The following is a 17500-nucleotide window of genomic DNA, read 5'->3' on the forward strand; positions in this document are numbered from 1 at the left end:
CATGTTCATGCTACATGCTCATGCTTCATGCTCATGTTCATACTACATGCTCATGATATATGCTCATGCTTCATCTTCATGTTCATACTATATGCTCATGCTTCATGTTTACGCTTCATGTTCATGCTACATGTTCATGATATATGCTCATGCTACATGTTCATGTGTCATGCTACATGATACATGTCCATGTTACATGTTCATGCTTCATGTTCATGTTCATACTACATGTGCATGCTACATGTTCATGCTACATGCTCATGTTCATACTACATGTGCATGATACATATTCATGCTACATGTCCGTGCTTCATTTTCATGTTCATGCTACATGTTCATGCTACATGTTTGTGATTCATGCTACATGTTCATGATTCATCTTCATGCTTCATCTTCATGATTCATCTTCATGCTACATGTTCATGATTCATCTTCATGTTCATGCTACATGCTTCGTGTTTACGCTTCATGTTCATGCTACATGTCCATGATATATGCTCATGCTACATGCTCATGTTTCATGCTACATGTACATGATACATATCCATGCTACATGTTCGTGCTTCATGTTCATACTACATGGGTATGCTACATGTTCATGCTACATGTTCATGCTACATGTTCACGCTACATGCTCACGTCCATACTATATGTTCATACTATATGTTCATGCTACATGTCCGTGCTTCATGTGCATACTACATGTGCATGCTACATGTTCATGCTACATGCTCATGTTCAAACTACATGTTCATGCACCATGTGCATGCTATATGTTCATGCTTCATCTTTCATGTTCATGCTTTTGATTAATTCTTGCTCCTGTCTGAACCTTAAGAAACGCAGAATTCATTCATTCTTATTAGCAACTTATTTGAGGAAATCCTCCAGGTCATATAATAAATACTGCAGCTTAAAGTCAAATTCAGCCCTCAGTCCACCTGACAAGTCTGTGGAGCAGGATAGGAAAGCCCACGAAGGAAAACTAATAGAAACCGTGGACACTCGGTGCCCGAGGTAGAGCTGCCGTCTCACCGGTCCAGCATCTTGGTGGTGGCTCTCTCCAGCTTCTCCAGGATCTGCAGCAGCTGGGCGTCGTCGTCACAGAGGCCCCCCCAGCCCAGGACCCGGGCCAGGTCGTTCCCCGTGCCCAGAGGCAGGACGCCGAGCTGGCACTGAAACGGAAGACAGCATGTCGTCTGCAAACAAGTTGATTGGAACCACATTTTGATCGACAATCTGTACGAGACACATTATTAATAGAGATACTTGAGATGTGTCTGCACAGATGCAATTCATGTGTTGAATGAAATATTAATTAAACATTCTCCGGTACAACCCAACGTTGGATCGTTACTCGATCGATTTATTGCATCACAGATGGTTTGGCTCGGTCAACATGAGCACACTTCCTACAAACAGTGGTGTGATGCGGTCCAGTAGCCCTTTAAGCCCTAACCCTAATAACCCTAACCACAACCCCTAATCCTATTTATTGTTTGAGTTGTGTTTAGAGGTTGTACATCGGGATTATACATTATTGTGGCCCTGATTTTTATGTTTAATTTGATACCGAACATGCTTGTTTTTTTTGGGGTGGAGGGATTTATACCATGATTTTTTCTTGATTTTCCTGATATAAAGGCTTTAGGGGCATAAATATAAGTTTTCTCCTCAAGTTGTAAGTTGTTAAAACCATCAGTTTTCTGTATTTTGGGTTACAAGTGAATGTCATTCAAATGAAATGCAGGCGCCTCCCGTGCAAATCATAAAAAGACAAAAAGCAAAACCTTATTTAAATAAGCAATTGAAGCTTTATGTTCACTTGTGTGTGAATTATGAAACAAAAACATGACATTTGTAATTCATCATTCATCACTGAAACAGGCCTGGATGCAGACTATTACTATTGCTATATTTAACAGTCCCTTACTATTACAAATCTGCCTTCAAAAGGACAAAAAAAAAAATCAGGAAAAAAGTGAGAAACATCATGTGACATTAACTCGTTCATCTGATTCACTCCACACGACCTGGAGGTTGAAACGGGTTTGACACGGCACTTATTTTATATAATAACCACGTGATCCGACATGAGTTATGATTCATGCCATGACATCGACTGATCACCGTGTCATTGATCATGTTACCTCTTCCCCTGCACTCCCCTGACATCCTGCATTGATTCAGTCATTTTTCTTTCCATCTATTTCCCAATTTAAACAAGTCAATAGCAGTGAAACTCGCCACATGTCACAACATGCACACTATCATTTAACAACGTGAGCGCAAGAGGCGGCTCGCTGCTTTCTCTTGCCCATCAGCGTTTTCCACAGTCACCTTGAGCATTACCTCCTCCTCCTCCTCCTCCTCCTCCTCCTCCTCCTCACCTGTTTATGGAGGTTGAGTGTGTCCAGCTCTGAGAGCACCCAGCCCACGCTGCCGTCTCCCCCACACACCAGGATACGGAACGTCACAAACTTCTGGAAGAGGCGCAGGCTGAGGGAGTGAATGCAGTGGGAGGATGAGGAAGAGGAGAGGAAGAGGAGGACGCGAAGCACACAATGTTAAGCGGTAGATGTCACGAAAAGGCACATGCATTAAAACAAGTCGTGACCAACTGGAAACTCCCACTGGTGAAGCGAAGCATAGGAACTAAGTGAAGGGAAGAGGTTCATGCTGCGTTATGTCATTATTTATGAGCGCGTACCCGAGCTCCGGTCCTCCGTTCATCAGGTCGAACACCTGAGCCGGGTTCAGGAGCTGCTTGAACTTGCGGAGGAACTTCACCCCCTGGTTGTCTCCGCTTTTGGAGTTGACCAGGACCAGGAGGGGGCTGGAGCACGACGCCGAGTTGGCCTTCCAGAAGCCTGAAGCAAGGAAATGAAGAAATGATTCCACTAACACTAAGACAATTCAGTCTAATTTAATTGACCATTTTATACCTCCTGTTTACCAGGGATTTGCTCATTAGTTTATTGGGAATAATCTTAAAGAATGATAACAATTAACAACAAAGAAAACTACTACTTGGTCTACAGATCAGAGGCGACAGCCTTTTTATTACATTAAAAACATAAAAGGATCACAGTAGAAAGAGCCTCTGAACCTGTATGTGTGTGTGTGTGTGTGTGTGTGTGTGTGTGTGTGTGTGTGTGTGTGTGTGTGTGTGTGTCTCACCATCTGAGTCGATGCTGTTAAGTGCAGTGGGAGGAATGATTGACACTCGATATTGACCCAATGGACACACCTTCCCCGTTTGTTCTTTACAGCTGTTGTGGACCTGCACACACACACACACACACACACACACACACACACACACACACACACACACACACACACACACACACACACACACACACACGCACACAGAGTCAGAAAGGTCATTACATCCCTCTGAAACCCACCAAATGTCAGTCCTGTAACCTTTACAAATACCACTCTGATTCACTTGTACGAGTGCTTTTGTTTTGTGTGTGTGTGTGTGTGTGTGTGTGTGTGTGTGTGTGTATTAGACGCATTAATGTGTGTTCTTTTTGCCCGAGACACTCGAGAACAATGCAGCCTTCGCTAAGTGGAGCAGAGGAGTCGGGATGAAGTTACATCTCTGTTGCCGTTTCCGCCTTAAAGGGCGATTTCACTGCATTCTGACGTGAATGTTGTCGTTTTTGAACGACAAATCCCCCAAATCTGGGATCACATCTCACCTGGAAGTTAAAACGTCCAAAATGTATTATCGTATGTGTTAATAATCTGAGATATTTCAACTAATTCGACCTCTTCGCAGACATTGTTTTTCCTCCTCACAAAAAAGATAATCATTCAGGACCAACTGGACCGGATTCAGAGCATTTACGTCATCGTCGCTTCATCTAAACACCTTTTAGGGGAACTGAAAATAACTGGATGTCCTGAATAAATACCGATTTGACAAGTTTCCTTAAAAAAGGCAGAAGCCCCACTCACGATGGCTTTGCACCAGAGGCAGCGCCAGTCCTGCAGCCGCCGCACGCTGCCGCAGTTCTTGTCACACACCACGCACTTGGCACTGACCGGCAGGTTGCCTTCCAGCCACTGGTGGGGCATGAAGACCTGGGGCCAATGGGAGACAATGACTTGCATGCAAAGCTCTACGTAACGTTTAGACACTTTGCATCTGCTGCCTGCTTCCTCCTCTAGAGGCGCAGCACGGTTAGCTCACCCCTTCCTCATCCTCGATGATGTCGTTCCCTATGGAGGCCAGCGTGGTCCATTTGCAGTTGTTGGTGGAGCGGACTGCACAGCGCTTGTGAGCCTTGAACTTACACACTGCAGAGGAAATATCCATAAATGTGACGTTAGACAAACTTAAATCAACATGAAGTTACTCCAAGAGGAGAAGAGGATGGAGACCGTTTCATGCTGCTGCAGCGTTTATGGATGTTTGTGGGAATTCTTCTGAAATTTGGGTAATTTAAATATTATTATACTTATTTTTATTTAGTGGATTCAATTTTTCTTTTTTAATAATCCATCGCATACGTTTTATGTATTCTTTTTCATCTCATTGTTATAATTTTGCAAATATGTTTTATTTTCCATCTTATCCACCCTATTTTTTATATTCAATTTTCCTTTATTGTGAAGCACTTTGTGTATTTCTTGTATAAAAGTTGCTAAACAAATACATGTATTATTATCATCAACATAATTGTCATTAACATTAGTTGTATTATTATTATTATTATTATTATTATTATTATATCATATCCGTATCAGAACTATATATTTTTTATTTTATTTATTTTTGTATTAATGTTGGGTGTTCAGGTGTAATGTTGCTTACATATCTACCACGTTTAAAAAATAATTGTCAAAGTTCTACATGTATTTTATGCCTTTCTATATATATTTGTTGTTCATATTAATTATTTTTGTTCGAATAAATAGGAATTCATGAAAAAAAGGATAACAAATCACAAACAAATGAATTAGCATCAGTACATATTGAGTTTTGCTGTATATATTGAGCATCTTTCAAATTTCCCCTTGGGGATGAATATAGTATCTATCTATCTAGTAGAGCATTTTTTATTTAATTAAATTGAGCTTTTATTAAAAAGCTTCCCAATACCGTGTACTGGTAACTGACCTTTGACGTACATAAAAGCGCCGCATGTGTGTTCAGACGGTTTCCACGCTGTCAGTATGTCAAACCGGGGATGAACCCGGCCTCGCCCTGCGATAAGCAGCCGTAAAGCCGCTCCTTAACTGCCGCTGCCACGTGCTCCAAATGCTCTTCTACCACGCAGACGTTTACGTAACAGAAACCAAAAGGATCTGGCGCTCAGAATATGTGGCGTTGGCGCTCGGCGGCGGCGTCCGTGTACCTTCGCAGGAGAGGCCGTGGGAGGTGACGCCCGGCAGAGCCTCCCGGCAGACGTTGCAGAAGGTCGGCCTGGCGTGAGAACAGGCGTACCAGTTGTGCATCCCGGAGAAATGCTCCATGTTGAACTGGCTGGCCTGAGGAAGGAGAAACACGGGACACCCGCTTCAGAACATGACGCCTCGGGGGGGATGGGGAGATATTGCACATATTTCACGCTGGACTACACGGGCCTGAGGAAGCATGGATACAGGGAGCAGACAATCGGCAGTACATATTAAACTTCGTGGCCTTGGGATTGAGACACACAGGGATAGAGAGACAGTGATATTAAAAAAAGCTGACGGGCAAAAGAGCAAAGAAGTCAAACATCTACAAAATCATCTTTTCTTCCTTTTTCCAGAAGGTCTTCATAACTCTAGAGGTATGGAATGGCCGGCTCCCTGAATGAGGATGAATTTGGTGCGAAAACACACAAAGTAAATGACGATGACGTGGATTAAAACTCTGTTTAGAGCTCGACACCTGCTGGAGAACCCCAGCTGAGCCGGGACGGCGGCTCGCAGTCAATCAGCCGTCTTTACAGCCTATTAGAGCCCACGGGCGGACTTTATGAGCCGCATTAATCCGCTGGCAAAGAGCTGAAATGAAAAGTACATACGAGGAGGAGGAGGAGGAGGGGAGCGTTTATCCTCCCAATAAGCAGAAGAGGTGGATGCTTTGAGAACAGATGGGAGGATAATTAAGAAGCGAGCGTGTGTGAAGCCTGCTTTTAATCAAAGGATCATCAATGGAGCTCATTTTCGATATTCTGTCCGCCCGCTGAATAAACAACAATGTGCAAACACGGAGCGGCGTGCCGGAGGGCGCGGGGCGACGCTAACCTCGTAGGTTTCCCACTTTTGGACGGATTTGAGAGCGCCGATCCAGTCCTCCATTTCCTTCCGGCTCTCGGCGCATAACATTAGTTTGCGGAATGGAGTGATCACCTGAGGAAGAAGAAGTACAAATAAAACCAAATTGGAACGACAGGAGTGAAATATGTGTCTGCACTCGTTACTACAGCCATGATAGTCTCTCTGTGAAGCTTTTAGCTCAAAGCATTGCAATGTCTAGCATCAGCATGCTAACAATGCTAACACGCAGGTGTTTGGGAATATTTCACTTGCAACCAATGAGTGAAACAAGTGCTGTGAAGCTGTGATCTGTTGGCCGGTGTTACACACTATTTCTTCCCCCCTGATACACATGAACTCGCCTCTCGGGCCGCAAAGCTCGTGTGCGTTTTCCGGCTAACGTTTTAGCGCTCGACACAAAAGTACATCTGAGGCACTTGGGGAATATCATTAGTTTTGCAGGAGAAACAACAGTTCTGATCCAATTATGGCGCTAGATCAAAATAGACGACCGTCTGGACCAAATGTCACGGCGATCTATTCAAAAGGTTATTGAGATATTTTCACTCAAAACCACCAACGTGTGCCTCGTGGTGGCGCCAGAGGGAAAAGGCAGAAGATCACCAAATTTGGTAGGGTTCACTCTCGGGGCACCGTGGACGTCTGAACCAGATTTCACAGCAAACCGTCCAACATTTGTTGAGATATTTCAGTCTGAATCAAAGTGGCGGACCATTGTCGGTCTTCCATAGAGCCGTTAGCATAGCGGCGTGATTACATGACATAACAATGGATTTTAAGCCTCGTCGCTTACCGTGAAGCTGTTGTTGATGTTCTTGGTGCTGGTCTCGGCCACACTCGCGTCCGATAGGTCCACTTCATCAAAAATCAGAGACTGACGGGCGGGAAGAGAGAAACAATCAGCTTTTTCTTCCCTTGTATCCAGATGCCGAACATGTATTCACACCCCGACACCTCTCAACCGGACGGCAAGCATTCTACAGGAAGTCAAGTCGGGATCGAATTGTATTTGCGATGCTTCCGAATCCCATGAGATATGTTTAGTTTATTTGCAGAGTTATTTGGGTACAAAGTACAAACAATAGGAAGAACAGTAATGTCAGTACAAGAGAGGGAGGAACCTATTCAGAGACGAAAATATAGGATTTTACTGCTCTCTTAAGAGGAAAACTAAACTAAACAAACAAAGAATACATAGCGCAAAAACAAGCATGAACAGTACTAAGAAAAGAGGGAAGAGAAGACAAATACATAATGAAAAGCAAACAGAGATATGTATCTAACTAACAGAAGCATTGAGCCGTAAAGCTCAAGAGGAAACAAGACATTTCTCTGAACTTGGCGAGGAAGATCACAATTTCCTCGACACATTCATTGAATTCAATAACTGCGGACCTCAACATTGTATTTAAATAATCGGTGTTTTGATGTACAACAATACTTTTTTCTTTTTGATCTCGGAGATCTTGTCTGCAATTCATGCATTTAAACATAAACCGGCAGGTTAGAAAAACATTTATCTCCGGACGGCAATGAATATTTTCAGACGTGCAGACGTGACATTATTCTCAAGAGCGTCGTCTGAGTTAAGTGATTTTCTCATTTTGGGATCCAAGGGACCCTCGAGGACCTAAGTGCACACTATTCATTAATATATAATTGTTATAGTAGGTTCAATATGGATGATGATTCATGTCTGTGTTTTCTTGTATGTTTTCTGTCCTCGTCCGATTGGCCGTATAGTTGGTCGTTACGCTGTTATGTATTATGTCGATTATTATTTTTTCCCGTCTAGTTTGAGGTCATGTGTAACTCGTGTAAACTTAAAATAAACTGATTGAAAGAAAGACATGACGCAACTCTGGTGTACCTTGCAGTCTTTGGCGTAGTAGAGGGTCCTCCCTCTGAGTTTGAAGTACCTCCTCTTCCATCTCTGGAAGGAGCTGGTCTGCTTTAACAGGATGCCTTCCTTCACGCTTTTCTGTGGCGAGAGAGAGAGAGAGAGAGAGAGTAGATGTTAGTGCGTTCTCCAGGCGTAGACTTAAGGAGATCAGTTGGCGTCCCTCAGACGGCCTCGTGGTTCTGAGGTGTTGACTGAATCTGTCGAGCCGGGGATCGTTTACTTAAAAAGGACAATGGCGACACTTTGTTTCGAACGCAAAGAAAAACTCATAACCCGCCGTGGGAAAGTGTTGAATGATAATAAAGAAGGAGGAAGCTGCTGTGTGTCGTTGATACGTAGAAACACGTTGCGTCTCTGCAGGAGAGTGATGACCGCGGCCAGAACGCGTGATTTCATTTTCATGCTCGTCTCCGCTCATCATGCACTCCTTGTTTCTCCCTCTTTCGATTTATGAGTGCATGCCCAGAGGGGACAGAATGCACCATGGGTAATCAATTCTGAGATAGGACATCGGGGAGGGAAGGAGGGGGAGTCGCCATGGAGATCCAACAAGAGGATACCCACGACGCAATCTTAAAACGCTGAGCACGTCAGCGACGGCTGCTTCACACCTGCGCCGCTTCTCAGCATTCCTTCAACCTTCACGAGACGCTTTCACTGCAGAAGATGATGACGTCGCCGCTCCGTTGGGAGGGGGTTTCACTCGCAAAGCTGGAGTAGATCAACTGGAAATGTTGGTGTGTGCGTGGTTGATAAAACATAGCCGGCACTAAGAGAAATATTTTCTAATTATATGCAAATATTTTCAATATATATTTCGGTAAAACCTGAAACTGTGCCGCTGGTGCCAACAGGAAATGAGTAATCAAGCTGACTCAAAATCCTGCACACTGTATTCAGTTTAAGCCTGTGAACACGTAGTGGAGACAATACAATAGTTACTGAGATATTGCACTCATAAGAGTTGTAACTCTTAATGTTACGGCTAGAGATAAACTCGTAGCCAATAAAATTCAGGGAAATGAGAAATCATTCAAGTGTTTCCTCGGTTGCTTTGTCATGAACATCGAAAGAGTCGAGGACTTTTATCGACGCGCAACACAAGTTTTGCGAGCATAGAATGAAATGACGGCAAAGTGCTAAAAGGAGAGAGACGGTGAGGCGGATATTTATTTTGTTATCAGACTGCTGAAATTGCGCCGTAATAATACTATTAAAAAACACCGCAGAGGCAATGACAAAAGACTCACAACCCAGGTGTGTCGTTTATCTGGCGTGAGCAGATAGCCGACATCTCGGAGAAAAGAATAGTGTGTGTGCAGATAAAGAAAATTTAGTAAATTACAAAAGTGTATTTCAAGCTCCCGCAGAAGATAAGTAGCTTGTGCTCCAATGAATACTAGCTATATTAATACTCTACTGTCACATGATCAAACTGAATGGACCAGTCTCGAGCACGAGCTCAGTCGCTAGTCTCAACAAAAATTGGTCAAATTTGTGGTTTTGTTGAGTTAACATCTTCGATAGAGAACGGTCTTAATCATGGGACTTTCATACCGTGAGTCTAGTATTTTATCTATTTATTTAACACCAATGGATTAATAGTTCAATGACATATATATCGATAGCTAGTTGCTGGCTAACAAAGTGGCTAACATGCTGGCGTTGTGTGTGTATGTTGCTTAGTTTTTATGTTTCTTGTATATTGTCTTATCTGTTAGCTTGTGAGCTGCGTTGCTATTATCTCGTACATTACTGAATCTTGACCATGCGGCAACCTCCGGTTCTGCCGAGTGTAGCCGATGCTGTGTCCTAAAACTTGCCTTCTGTATACTGACCTCCTCTGGTTGTATAGAAGTATATGCTTCATGTGTTAAAGCTGCATTCTCTCTCTGACCACCAGGGGGAGACTCCTCTGGTTGTATAGAAGTCTATGATTCATGTGTTAAAGCTGCATTCTCTCTCCTGACCACCAGGGGGTGACTCCTCTGGTTGTATAGAAGTCTATATAAATTACTCTACTTCTCTCTTGATTTATTCCCTCAGTAAACATTGTAAACATGAGTTTATGTCTCAATCTCTAGTTTCAAGTCTTCTTCAATACAGCATGATGTTCATTTAGTAAATTATGGTCATTTAGAGTCAAACAGACGAAGCAGGGGACGCTTTAGGACCGGGACTACACGGTGATTGACAGGTTGCTGCCACTACCAGAGCTCGTAAAAGGCTGAAGAGTAACGTAACAATGACTAGCTACTTCTTATATACAGGCTACGATCTTGAACAGTTGTTAGCTAGCTGGCTATTCAAGCATTTTATCCGACAGTAAGTAGCATGAGGGCCAAACATCTTCTTGAAAGAGCGCCCTCGCTGTTGCTTTTCTTTCACAATCTGCCCACACCTTTATATCACTGCACCTTTGTTTTCCCCTCCGTCTCTATCCCTTTCTCTTTTAGCCGCATTATTTCCGTCTTTTGTCCTCATCTCTCTTTCCATGTAATGTCGCTCCTCCATCTTTACGGCTCTCTCTCCATGTAATGGCCTTGGCTGTCTGAACAGGAGTAATACAAGCCAGAAGCACCTTGGAAAACCAGTGATCGAATCTAAACCGCCGCTCCATCGCTCTCATTCCTCAGCAGCATCCCCGTGTACAAGAGTCCGTGAGATATCTACACACCACACAGCTCATTCTGCTCCCACCGTGCATGTTTCTGTCTCAGAATAAATGTGTTTTTGTACCCCGAGGGAGAGCGAGAGAAAGAAAAAAGATATATCTTGTATTGTGACGCTGCTGCAGAGGAAGGGAAGGACTGATGGTGGAACCCGTGACAGATAGCCCAATGGTACGGGTCATTAGGGAGAGGAGATAGGAAACGAGGGGCAAAGAAGGAGGGGCCGATGCAGAAATCACAACAACAAACAAACAAACAAAATAGGCACTCTGGAGAGTCGACATGGAGAAATAAAAACAAACAAAAACGAGGCGTTGCCTTAAGGAGAAGAAGAAAACACACAAACAAGAAGGTGTAAAGGTCTCTTCTGACTGGAGATAACTTAACTGAGATAACGGCGAGGTGTGACACACCTCTTCCTCCACCAATCGACCTTATCCGCGGTTTCCACAGCAACACCAACAGGAGCCGTCAGTCAAGAAGCTAATCAGAGTGGTTTTGTTTGACAAAAGCGGCTAATGACATAGCAACCGCTGATATAGCTGAAGGACGCACGGCACTGGAAGTTAGACCCGACTCAGGGCTATTGCAACGTAGGCGTGAAACTCAGAGAGGCTGGTTAGAGGTTATTTTGATTGCATCACCAATCGCTAACATTCCTGTGAAAATATTTAGTTTTCTTTTTAAGATTTGGCAAAATACAAAACATTGAAAGATGTATGGAAACGTTGTTTGGATCTTTGAGTCTTAGTTCCAAAAAGCAGCTTAGCTGACTGAAGCATTTAGAAACAAAGTTCACATTACACTCAATAAATCAATAAGGTTAGAAGGTAAATTAATTAAATACATAATCTTAAAGGTTTCAACTGTCAAAGGAAGAGGAAGTGTGAATCCGGGCTGGGCGCGCTAAGATGGCCACTATTGTGGGGAGATTAGAGAGACAAAGTTTATATTATGTGTCCTGCAATTGTGTTATGGATTTAGAAATCTGGAGTATCGTAACGTTAGTAGAACCGGCAGATGGTTTGAACCCTGGGAGAAGCCATCATTGGATAGGGTCCATTGGATAGCGTTCATTAAATAACGTTCATTGGATAACGTTCATTGGATAACGTTCATTGAATAACGTCCATTGGATAGAGTTCATTGGATAGTGTCCATTGGATAGAGTTCATTGATTAACGTTCATTGGATAACGTTCATTGGATAGTGTCCATTGGATAGAGTTCATTGATTAACGTTCATTGGATAACGTTCATTGGATAGTGTCCATTGGATAGCGTCCATTGGATAACGTTCATTGGATAACGTCCATTGGATAATGTCCATTGGATAGCGTCCATTGGATAGCATCCATTGGATAACGTTCATTGGATAATGTCCATTGGATAGCGTCCATTGGATAGCATCCATTGGATAGCGTTCATTGATTAACGTCCATTGGATAGAGTTCATTGGATAGCGTCCATTGGATAGCGTTCATTGGATAGCGTTTATTGGATAGAGTTCATTGGATAGAGTTCATTGGATAGAGTTCATTGGATAGAGTTCATTGGATAGAGTTTATTGGTCCACACTTGAAGCCCAACAAGACGTCTTTTCGGGATTCTTGCGTGGCATTGATTTTTTTGAATAAAACGTCTACATTTCGCAGGCGGTAAGACCTTCGTCTCCCACAATCTTGGGTGCAAAGTTTAACTGCATGCGCATGATTTCTTACGGAGATGCAGAATGAACCAGCCTGTAAATCAAAACTACTCACATTGTTATCTGCACGTGGCTGCAACATGTGACCTCTCACCACATTTCTGCTCTTAATAACTGACTTTTAAATCAAGTGGTGATTGAATAAGACCGAGGCTTCCTTCTGATTGGCTATGGGAGGCATATCAGCAATACATATGTACACGTGTACTGTACATATGTCCAGTACACGTGTATCTGCTGATATGTGTATCTGCTGATATGCACTGTACATATATCTGCATAAATACAACATGTATTGGATGCAAAAGGTCAGGTTCTGCACCAGCTCGCAATCATAATGTAGCTCACACCCTCCTCTCCTCTCCTTCCTTCCTTCTCCTCTCCTCTCCTCTCCAGCTGAGAGATGTTGTCAGACGGATCAGTGTATTCATTAGAGCAGGACTAATTACATCACAACAATCAGCCCCAGTAGACCTGATGTGTACACACACACACACACACACACACACACACACACACACACACACAGTCAAACAGAGCTCTGAAGTGCTCACACACACACAAATCTGGCTAATTCAACTCTAACTAACGGCTAAATAACTTTTTTTTATCTCCGCTACATTTAACTACCACACACACACACACACACACACACACACACACACACACACACACACACACACACACACACACACACACAAAGATAAAACCTGCGTGCGCCCGTCCCGCTACTTTAAAATGAAAAGATGAATAAATATCAATATGCTTGGAGTTCCTCTTGGGATCGAAATTCACAAAAAAAAGTCTGACAATCTTTGCAAAAGCAGGGATGATGTCAGAGAACATCACCGTTGCAAACTTCTGTTTCTCGGAGATGATAACTGTTGCACAAGAGGGACGTGAAGCAAACACACAGTTGAATCCTGCGATAACGAAATATCTGAATCTGAAAAAGGGAAGGAAATTACTTTATGACTCGCATTTGCGAAGCTTAACATCTTCAGCTGGAACAAACGGGTTTGTGGACGACGGCTGGAGGCGTTTTTGATTGAATAAAAATGTCTCTAACTCTCTAGAAACAGTATAAAAACACACAACCACACAACCTTTAACCGCACCATCATGACATCACTAGATCATGACATCACTAATCCAAGATGTCCTCCCAGGGTCTCGGGGTCCCCATCACACACACACTGACCTCCTCCACCAGGCGGCTCTGCTGGGATCGGTCGTCCTGACTGGGCTCCAGCTGGTCCTCGTCCCCCTGCCCTCCTCCCTCGCAGCGGAACAACAGGGGCGCCATGCAGCACCCGGGGTGACACAGCGCCGGCATCGGGCCACCGCTCCGCACCGGCCGGGCCTTTACGGCTCTCAAGAGGTGAGACGGCAGAGGGGAAGTTCTCTCTCTACCTTTCACTCTCTTGTTTTTGGTTGTTTTTTTTTGACACTACTCAGCTCGCCCTCCACCCATCTTCTTCCTCTTCTTCTCAATGATCACTCCGTTTCTTCCCGCACAACATTTACTTTCCTCTCTCTTCCTTTATCGCCCCACGACTCGGCCGTGACTCTCCCTCCGCTGCAGCAGCTCCCGGGACAATGAGATCCCGCTTCCTCTCTCAGACTTCCCTTGTCAGGTAGCCACGCCCCCTCAGGTGTGCTGCAGAGCACACCTCTGTGGTGTGTGTGTGTGTTTCTCCCTCACACACACACACACACACACACTGGGGATAAGGCGGAGCATGCAAAACACACACTCTCCTTTCATGACACGCACCTGAGAGAAGTGGCGTGTCTGTGTGTTCATGTGAGAACAAGCCTATTTCCTTGAGGCTATAAATAGGACTGGAAGAACCTGTCTGATCGGCAATGACACACACACACACACACACACACACACACACACACACACACACACACACACAGGTAATAGCTGTTCCTGCTTGAATGCTAATTTGGAGCAGAAAAAAAGTTTCTAAACAAAAACACACTCTCTGTGCGTGTGTGTGTGTGTGTGTGTGTGTGTGTGTGTGTGTGTGTGTTTTCACGCCTGCTGCCTACTAGCTGCCATCGAACTGCTTTCAGTGTCAGATCAGTGTCTCATACGAGGCAAATTACAGTGAGTGAGTGAGTGTGTGTGTGTGTGTGTGTGTGTGTGTGTGTGTGTGTGTGTGTGGGTGTGTGGGTGTGTGGGTTCTGCCAGTCGGCATATCATTCTGTCTTTAATGAGCAGAAACATGCTGTTCCCTGTAGACTCACTCACTGAAACCAACTCTCTCTCTCTCCCTCTGTCCTACTCTCGTCCTCTCTCTCTCGTCCTCTCTCTCTCGTCCTCTCTCTCGTCCTCTCTCTCTCGTCCTCTCTCTCGTCCTCTCTCTCGTCCTCTCTCTCTCGTCCTCTCTCTCTTTTTTTCTTCACCTCTACTCCTCTTTCTCTATTCTCTCCATCTCTTCCCTCCCCCTCTCTCTCTCTCTTTTCACTCCATCTCTCTCCATATCCTTCTGTCTCACCCCCTCAATTCCCTTCAGTCTTTTTTTTCTGCTCATCCAAAAACTCCTCCTCGTTGTTATTTTTTTGTCCACCGCCCACATTTTTGCCCTCACGTCCAATCAAATCACTCGTGGGTTCAAATCCCATCAGAATCCGGTCAAAGGTGACTCATCAGCGGCGTTAATGAGTCACGTGGACTCAGACGCTCAACTGCAGCTGCTGATAACATGCAGGCCGATTATTAACATCTCTTATTATTAGCATCTCTTATTATTAGCATCTCTTGTTTTTAACATCTCTTATTATTAACATCTCTTGTTTTTAACATCTCTTATTATTAACATCTCTTGTTATTAGCATCTCTTATTAATAGCATCTCTTATCATTAACATCTCTTGTTATTAGCATCTCTTATTATTAGCATCTCTTGTTATTAACATCTCTTGTTATTAGCATCTCTTATTATTAACATCTCTTATTATTAACATCTCTTATTACTAACATCTCTTGTTTTTAACATCTCTTATTATTAACATCTCTTGTTATTAGCATCTCTTATTATTAACATCTCTTATTATTAACATCTCTTATTACTAACATCTCTTGTTTTTAACATCTCTTATTATTAACATCTCTTGTTATTAACATCTCTTATTATTAACATCTCTTGTTATTAGCATCTCTTATTATTAACATCTCTTGTTTTTAACATCTCTTATTATTAACATCTCTTGTTATTAGCATCTCTTATTATTAACATCTCTTGTTTTTAACATCTCTTATTATAAACATCTCTTGTTATTAACATCTCTTATTATTAGCATCTCTTGTTATTAACATCTCTTGTTATTAGCATCTCATTATTAGCACCTTTTATTATAAACATCTCTTATTATTAGCATCTCTTGTTATTAGCATCTCTTATTATTAACATCTCTTATTATTAGCATCATCTCTTGTTATTAACATCTCTTGTTATTAGCATCTCGTTATTAGCATCTCTTATTATTAACATCTCTTATTATTAGCATCTCTTATTATTAACATCTCTTGTTATTAGCATCTCGTTATTAGCATCTCTTATTATTAACATCTCTTATTATTAGCATCTCTTGTTATTAGCATCTCTTATTATTAACATCTCTTATTATTAACATCTCTTGTTATTAGCATCTCTTATTATTAACATCTCTTATTATTAACATCTCTTGTTATTAACATCTCTTGTTATTAGAATCACGTTATTAGCATCTTTTATTATTAACATCTCTCTCTCATTGATAACATATTCATTCACTCACTCATTTGCACAAAGAGAAATGCCAAATATGTGTCAGAGTGCGTTTAAAACAGTGACTCCATTTCATAAAATGACTCCCTAGAGAATGATTTTCAAATTAAAAGTCCCACTGAAATGTTTGTTGATGTTTATGTATAAAGAAAAGAAGAAGGCTTCAATTAGGTAAAAGCTTTTTGAAGTCCCACTTCCATTTTTACATCAATGTTAACACATATTTTCTATAAATGCTACTAGGAGTTTTCTTTAATTTACTTTGAATTTCAAAGACATTCCTTCTTAAACTACTCGTCTTTCAAAATAAAAGTCTTTCAAATAACAGTTTTCATGTTCAGGACAGAACATCTGGGTTTATGAATTCTGACACATATACATATATATATATTAAAATATATATTTAAAACTATATATTTAAAGCTTCAAGTTGTTCATTCGAGTTATTCGAGTTATTGGAGATAATCAAAGTTCTCTTTTAGGACATAAACGGTTAATATGTGGAAAGTCTTCATTAAAATCGCTCATCATAAAGTATCACATGACAGGAAACACTGCAGATGTTTCATTGACTGTAATTATTCTGCAGTAAAAAAAGAAGTGTAAATCCTGCAACACAATCAACGTGACAAATCTGAATTTAACTGAATTTAAAGAAAGAATGAAGGAAGAGTTTCTGTTCCTCTAACAATCCTCAGCAGCTGTTTATTCATGAGCTCCTGCAGACGACTCAGAGACTCTTTCAGGTGAGTCTTTACTAATTATAGCAGACGCAGACAGCGACCCCCGACCTTTGCAACGCGGCCGTGCTTTTGTAATCACGAGGAAGAGGAGGAGGAGGAGGAGGAGGAGGAGGAGGAGGAGGAGGAGGAGGAGGAGGGAAGGACATTGCAGGAATGCTCGACGAAGCTCTCGCTCAACGTCACCGGCTGTGCAACAACCTGCACTCGCTGGTTTTCTCCAGCAGAGGGCAGACTGAGAGAGAGATGGAGCTTTGAGTAGGAGGAGGAGGAGGAGGAGGAGGAGGAGGAGGAGGAGGAGGAGGAGGAGGAGGAGGAAGAGGAGGCGTGTGATGGAGTGGAAACAATGAGTGATGGGGATGGATGAAACATGAAAGAGAATGAGGAGGAAGAAGAGGAAAGGAGAGGAGAG

At 42.6% G+C, this 17500-nt stretch overlaps 1 protein-coding gene across 1 annotated transcript in view; it reads right to left on the bottom strand.

The window, feature by feature from the left end:
* Positions 1-17500, bottom strand: part of LOC306733977 (diacylglycerol kinase delta) — a gene marked incomplete at both ends in the record, with an annotated part of 61137 nt that overhangs the window by 15946 nt on the left and 27691 nt on the right. Inside the window, 10 exons of the mRNA XM_079215295.1 lie at positions 1036-1175; positions 2391-2499; positions 2711-2870; positions 3181-3283; positions 3970-4095; positions 4205-4311; positions 5373-5505; positions 6253-6357; positions 7079-7159; positions 8156-8266. Coding sequence (XP_079071421.1) covers positions 1036-1175; positions 2391-2499; positions 2711-2870; positions 3181-3283; positions 3970-4095; positions 4205-4311; positions 5373-5505; positions 6253-6357; positions 7079-7159; positions 8156-8266 — 1175 coding nt within the window. The remainder of the gene's footprint in view (positions 1-1035; positions 1176-2390; positions 2500-2710; positions 2871-3180; positions 3284-3969; positions 4096-4204; positions 4312-5372; positions 5506-6252; positions 6358-7078; positions 7160-8155; positions 8267-17500) is intronic.

The sequence above is a fragment of the Taurulus bubalis genome (assembly GCF_910589615.1).
Source record: "Taurulus bubalis genome assembly, chromosome: 3".
In the NCBI taxonomy this organism is placed as follows: domain Eukaryota; kingdom Metazoa; phylum Chordata; class Actinopteri; order Perciformes; family Cottidae; genus Taurulus; species Taurulus bubalis.